The sequence below is a fragment of the Rhinatrema bivittatum genome, chromosome 9 (assembly GCF_901001135.1).
Source record: "Rhinatrema bivittatum chromosome 9, aRhiBiv1.1, whole genome shotgun sequence".
NCBI classification, from domain to species: Eukaryota; Metazoa; Chordata; class Amphibia; order Gymnophiona; family Rhinatrematidae; genus Rhinatrema; species Rhinatrema bivittatum.
The window spans coordinates 235,540,755-235,547,984 of record NC_042623.1 but is presented as its reverse complement, the minus strand read 5'-3'; the positions used below and the strand labels follow the sequence as shown (position 1 = coordinate 235,547,984).

The 7,230-nt window shown below is 41.8% G+C and overlaps 1 protein-coding gene across 1 annotated transcript in view; it reads right to left on the bottom strand.

Moving 5' to 3' along the window:
• Positions 1-308: 308 nt before the first annotated feature.
• KNG1 (kininogen 1) overlaps positions 309-7,230 on the bottom strand; it is a 110,821-nt gene continuing 103,899 nt past the window's right edge. The window contains exons 10-11 of the mRNA XM_029617365.1: positions 6,617-6,700; positions 309-1,049 (exon numbers count right to left, since the gene is read on the bottom strand). Coding sequence (XP_029473225.1) covers positions 309-1,049; positions 6,617-6,700 — 825 coding nt within the window. The remainder of the gene's footprint in view (positions 1,050-6,616; positions 6,701-7,230) is intronic.

Genomic DNA, 7,230 nt, shown 5'->3' with positions numbered 1-7,230 from the left:
GTCGCGGCCCGGCGGACAGGGCCGGGCGGGTGGGTTAGGTAGGGGAAGGGAGGGGAAGGTGAGGGGAGGGCAAAGGAAAGTTCCCTTCTAGGCCGCTCCGATTTCGGAGCGGCCTAGGAGGGAACGGGGGTAGGCTGCGCGGCTCGGCGCGCGCAGGCTATACGAAATCGATAGCCTTGCGCGCGCCGATCCAGGATTTTAGCCGATACGCGCGACTACGCGCGTATCTACTAAAATCCAGCATACTTTTGTTTGCGCCTGGAGCGCAAACAAAAGTAGGCTATTCGCACTCGTCTGAAAATCTACCCCTAAGGCAGGAGGTCTGCATCACTGAATGTTCCAGGCGTGGCAGGTGTGGCTGAGTCAACAGACTCATTTTTTTCAATTACTGGACTTGTTTCTGCTGGGCCATTATGTATCTTTGGATTATTGTTAAGAGGTGCTGCAGCCTTCCATAAGTTTCCAGGGCACAGTGGCAAAACAGGTGCTGGGAGATCCAGTGAAAACTCATCTGGAAGATTTAGAAGAGGACTCTCTGGTTCCAAAGGAAGATCAGGAATAACTGCCACAATGTCTTCTGTAGGTGGCATAGTTGTACTTTCATCATCAATAAAAACAACGGAGATTGATATAGCTGTTACCACATCTGGCTGTTTTGTAACTGGATCAGGAGTAGGTGTGGATTCTTCTAGTTTTGATGTAACAGAAGAAGGAACTAACGTTGTAACTATCTGTGGTTTCACAGGACCAGATTCTTCAGATTCTTCAGAAGACTCGCCCTTCTTTTTGTCATCCTTTCGTTTGTCTTTGTCCTTTTTGTCCTTTTTGTCCTTCTTTTGTTTTTTCTCATGCTGATGTCCATTACCATGTCCATGGCCACGGCCATGTTCATGCCCATGACCATGTCCCTGATTTTGTCCAGGCATAGGTCCTAGTCCAAGACCTTGTCCAACCCAACGTTTTCTTAAAGATAATCCTGAATTTCCAACTTCTATATTTCCTTTCACAGATCGAAAAGGGGAAAGGCCTGGTATAACAGTTCTCGATCTCTAAAATTAGATATGAGACATAATTGTGATCACATTATCAATTCTGTACACAAGATCATTGTACACAAGTGATCTTTGGACAAGACCTCAAAATATTGCTTTGGGTTACAAACTGCAGATTGCGTACCACACTGTTTTAAAAATGGAAGTAACAAGATTAGGTCAAAGGCAGTAATACTGAGGGTAAAACAGTCATAAAATCCAAGCAATATAGATGCATAGGTTCAGAAAGGGGGCCACAGGGGCCATGGGCACCACCCCTCCCAAAATTCAGGCTACCTCTGGCAACAACTGCTCCCCCCTCCCCTTGTACATTTCCATCCTGAAGCTGAAAAGTATAAGAGAGTGAGACCTCCTCTGACTAGAGATCACAAGAGAGTGAGGAGTGAGACCTCTTTTGGCTAGAGTGCTGCAGGAGAGTACAAGAGAGTGAGATCTCTTCTGGCAAGAGTGAAAATGAGTGAGAACCTCTGTCTAAAGAGCAAGAGAGTGAGATCGCCTCTGGCTAGAGTACTGAAAGGGAGTATAGAGAGTAAGATCTCTTCCAGCAAGAGTGTAAGTGAGTGAGACCTCTTTTGGCTAGAGTGATGCAAGAGAGGGAGACCTATGGCTAGAGTGCCATGCTTGCTGGTCCTGCTGCCCCCTCACTTCTTAGGATCTGCTGATTCAGTCTCTCCCCTCTCCTCCCTCCACCTTGGGGAATCTGATGACAATACAGATGAGCTCTCTCTGTTGGAAGGAGAACAAATCTCTGCCAGCAGAAAAAAAAAAGCAGCATCTGCAACTTTGTAATCACTTGATGACAGGCTGACAACAGCAGAAGAAGACAAGGTGAGGGCTATGTTTTATCATCAGTAATCTTTTTTTGGCTGCTGGGAGTCAGGGGAAGTTCTGTGCCCTGCTGGTCAGGCCTCTGTGTGAGTTGGCTGGGCTTATCTCAGAAAAGGGCAGTGCAGTGGGCCATTGATAGTGCAAATGGAGACAGTGAGTACCTGAAGAAGGAGGAGGAAGTGTAAAGGTGGCTGCTGTAGGATGGGTAAGGGAAGGCAACAAGAGTAGGAACTCTATATAATGATGATGTGGGGCCCTTCGTAAACCAGCCCTGAAGAGGGGATACTTGCTAAGTGAGCATATGAGCAGCAGTAGAAGCATATGTGTGTGTGTGCGTGTATGTCAGAGTGTCTGACACATATTATCAATAGAACTGCTTCATATGATGCAATTAATCAACATTAAATACTGACAAACATCATGTAAATGGAAACTTTTAATATTTTAGTTTACAAAGTGAGTAGAGACCTCATATATATTTAGTGGAGATAACTTGATATTAACTCACACTAATTACTGATAGCTCTTGCTTCGTGTATCCTGTAATTCTACAGGTACATTGATTCACCATCTTTCAATTATATATAATCATGGGTCCCACTCCTAGTGGGTCTCGCTCACAAATTTTTTGGTGGGTCTCACTCACTAATTTTTTCTTTTTTTTTCCTTTTTAACAATGAGCAAATATAGCAAGCATATTTCTTGTATTTTTGACATTCTATCTGCAATTGCTAAGTGCTACTTTAAGCAATATATACTGTATTGCACAGCGTTTTGACACTGCTTTTAAAAAAAAAAAGTCCAAATATTTCCCCGCTAGCAATTTTGCTGCTGGCAACTTGTATGTTCTTTAGCGTTGAACAACATATATGCTTCCACTTTTTTGAGGGTTCAAACACTTTCCCGCTGGACATATGCTCTTCCACTTTGTTGAAAGTTAAAACACTTTCCCACTGGCAATTTATATATTGCTTTCCCGCTGGCAGATTTTTGTCAGCAACTGAGCAGTGCTTTAGTGCTACCGCACAGCGCATATAAATTGTCAGCGGGAAAATATTCGAACTTTGAATAAGTAGCGCTAAAGCGCTGCTCAGTTGCTGGCAAAAATCTGCCAGTGGGAAGGCAATATATAAATTGCCAGTGGGAAAATGTTTGAACTCTTAACTTTCAACAAAGTGGAAGAGCAGGTGTCCAGCGGGAAAGTGTTTGAACCCTCAAAAAAGTGGAAGCATATATGTTGCTCAACGCTAAAGAATATACAAGTTGCCAGCGGCAAAATTGCTAGCGGGGAAATATTTGGACTTTAAAAAAAAAAAAAAAAAAGTAGTGTGAAAACTTTGTGCAATACAGTATATATTGCTTAAAGTAACACTTAGCAATAACAGATAGAATTTCAAAAATACAAGAAATAAACTTGCTATATTTGCTCATTGTTAAAAAGGAAAAAAGGAAAAAAAAGAAAAAATTAGTGAGACCCACCAAACAATTTGTGAGCGAGACCCACAAGGAGTGAGACCCATGATTATATATAATTGAAAGATGGTGAATTAATGTACCTGTAGAATTACAGGATACACGAAGCAAGAGCTATCGGTAATTAGTGTGAGTTAATATCAAGTTATCTCCACCAAATATATATAAGGTCTCTACTCACTAAGAACAATATGTTTGAGGTCTCTACTCACTTTGTAAACTAAAATATTAAAAGTTTCCGTTTACATGATGTTTGTCAGTATTTAATGTCAGAGTGTCTGAGCATGTCTCAGAAAGTGTGTGTAACTGAGAGAATGCCAGTATGTGTGTGTCAGTTTCTGAGAGCAAGAGAGTAAGTGTGAGCCATTCCTCTAGCCTCACAATCATAGGCTCACCAGCTATGCTGTTGCCACTGTGCAACAACATGGTTTTAGCTACTTTTTACCCAATCTGGAGAGTTTTCATAGTGGATCTAGTGACTTTCTTCAAGTAAGAGTTGGCAACATTGCATAAGTGTCAGAATGGGGTGGCCCACCTAGGAGTAGGCCTGCAGCCAGAAATAAGATCCCAGCTGCTGTGACAGTGGTGCCACCAAATGATGACTCATCCCCCACAAGCAGGAAGAGGACCCCATGGCAGCATAGGATGGTGATTTGCCCACTGGATAGAAGAAGACCCAATGGGTGGGTGGGGTGTGAGGGAAGAGAAGAATGAGAATATGTATATTTGTGGAGAAGGAATGGATTTGGAAGAGGTCAGTGAGTGAGAAAGAGAATGAGAAAGTTCTCAGACTAGTTGGCCATATAGTCTTTTTCTGATGTCTTGTTTCTATGTGTGTATGTGTGGAGAAGGGATGGGACTGGAGGAGTCAGTGAGTGAGAGAGGGGAGGGGGTGGGATAAGTCAGTGAGATGGGATGGAGAGGAGGGGAGAGATGGGTGTGAATGAATGAGAGGGGAGGGAAGGGGTTGAGTGAGAGGATAGGAGAGGGTATGAGGGGAGGAAAGAGAGGGGGAGATATGAATAAGAGGAAAGGGGAAAGAGTGTGAGTGAGGTGGGAGAGGGAAGTAAGAGGGAAAGGGTGGGGTTGAGCGGGAGATAGTGCAGGGCTAGTGGAGGAACTAGGCAGCCACCTAGTGCACCACAGTTTTGGAGGGTGGCACAGCAATGTCAAGACTGCGACAATTGTGACTCTTTGTTCTTTCCTTCTGTCTGGGCACAGAAGAGGATGTTGTGTCACATGGGCCTGCGTGGGTGGGACAAAGAAGGTGCAGTCACCACAGCTAGAAGAAGTTGGATTAATGTCTGCCCTGGGAGGTAGGAAGTGGAGTCCAGTCAGCTCTGTGGGCTGAAGGTGAAAGCTGCTGCCGCTTATGCATTCTGGAGGGAGAAAAGAGTAAGCATGTGCGTATGAGAATGAACATATGTTTGCGTATGTGTGTGTGTGTATATGAGAGAGAGTGGATAAAGTCTGCGTGCAGCCCCCTTCCCCCAATTAATCTTTTGAAATTTTGTATTAATTTTATTAAACTCTTTAAACATTTTTATGACTAATTATAAGACTTTTATTCTATTTGCCAGCTGTTTTGAAATATTTATTCTTTTTATTAGTTTGATTTTACTATTATGATTGATGTGTTATGTTTTTTTATTTTATTGTTTGATATTTCTGTTTTTCCATTGTTGCACTGCGTTAAAAGGGTGCTCGTGATTGAGCGCCTGCTCCCTTAACATGCTCCAATCCACCTCTCCTGGGAACCCAATTTAATATTTAAATAGGGTGCCACGGTAAAAAGGAGGTGCTAGGGGAAACTGCGCATCCCTAACACCTCCTTGGCAGCGGGCGACCAGGAGAGATGGCTGTCAACTGAGTAGGAAAATGGACGCTCAATTTTATGAGCATCCATTTTCCTAATCTGTGCACAGCCATGGGTTAGGAAAATGGACGCTTGTTAATTGAGTATCCATTTTCCTAACCTGACTGCAGGCACGCTTTTTTTTTTTTTTTTTAAAGTCTCCTATTTTGGTTCCTCCGACTTAATATCGCAACTTAATATTGCAACGAAATTAAGTCATAGGAACAGAAAAAAGGAACAGAAAAGCAGAAAAGTGTTGGGTGCACATTTTTATGTATAATTGAGGTAGAATAGCTAATAGCCTCATCAGCATGCATCCAAAACGCGCATCCAACCACAGGTTAAATAGTGCACTCGGCTGAGCACACTGTATTGCATCGGCCTGCATATTTTTAAAGTGCAAATTGCAGCTCTATTTTAAGTTGATGAAGGGGCTATTTTTGGGAGTTAATGACTGACCACTCTAGTGTTTGTTGTTGCATTTTCAACTTAAGACTTTCCTATTATTTTCAAAGTTTGAATTCCTGCATAGTTTGCATGGCATGCTGCACTAGATGCCTAACACACCTGAATTTTTTTCTAGATACATAAAACTGTTATTTTCAGTCATATGCAAAAATAATGCATCTATCATAGATTTACTTAAGCTTTTGCACATGGTGCTATGGATTCACATACTTCCAGAGAGACAGCTAGCAGTAAAGAGAGAAAAAGAGGGCTTATCAGCTGACAGTAAAGGTATTCTATGAAACAGAACTGTCAAAATAGAGGGAGAGATGGGGGTGGGGAGCGGCAGCGGGTGGGTGATTGTCCCTGTTAGCAGCTGAGTTCAGAGATTGATATACACAAGGATTCCATGCCAGTCAAATAGGCATTAAATAATGCCCAAAAAATAGCAAGAACGGATATATTTTAAACATTTTATTTATGTAGAAACTATTATGAATAGCTAAGATACCTGTGTCATTTATATTTGGGAACATTTCATATGAAATGGATTTTTATAGAATGTTTTAAATTGTTTGTTTGAACAGGTTTAGTATAATTTTAACTTGCAATGGGTCTGGTTTCATCCATCCCTAGTAAACTTCAACCAGGATGGAAAGGACACGCCCTGATAGCAGTTAATGTTCAGGAACTTAGGAAGGGTTGCGCAAATTTTTGGGACTGAGGACCACCTTGGATGGGGATGGGGGGAGTCTGAAAGTCTGTTGAGCAGAGGTTGGGGAGATTGGGCTCGGATATAGCCCATGAAGCATAGTTTGTCCATCTCTGCCTTAGGAGGATCTCTTCCACACAAAACCTTTGTTGTAAGATGCCTTCACAAGGTATGTTAGAACATAAGACTATGCCATCTCACTGAACAATTCAGAAATATAGTGTTATTGAAAAAAAAGTTAGTTCGTACCGTATCGAGGGTAATACAGTTAATTTTTGAATCTATCTCCTTCCCCGGCATTATGTGAATCATAACTGAGCAATATTGTTTGTCCTGTAAGAAAAAAAACATATAGAGTTCACATATAGATTTATTAACATCATTCAGAAATTTAAAAATGAAATAAATTTAGTCCCAGTTATGTGGATGAACTAAAAAAATGTTACAAAGTTATACTCTCTCGTGCCTTACGCCTAATACACAATATTATGTGCACTCTCTTCTCACCATATATTCCTGAAATAATCTTCAGCGTTCCTCCACATTTATGCATTTCAGGAATTTGTTTAGCAGGTAACAGATAAGTGAAATCATGTGGACAGTAAAGTACATAAAATCTGCTATTTGCTGACATTTTGGCAATTTTGCTGTACAAACACTAAAGAAAACTGATAAAATTACTCCTGGAACCGAGAATAAATATTCTCTACTCCACGCAGCCCCCTGTTTTTCCCCAACTCCTCATTCCCAGTAGCCTCTTCTGCCACCTCCTCCATTTTGGAACTCTAGGTGATGACCTATTTCATTTTAAAGGAAGAATCAGCTGCAGGGTGGGGGAAGACAGCTGCATAGTTTAGGTACAT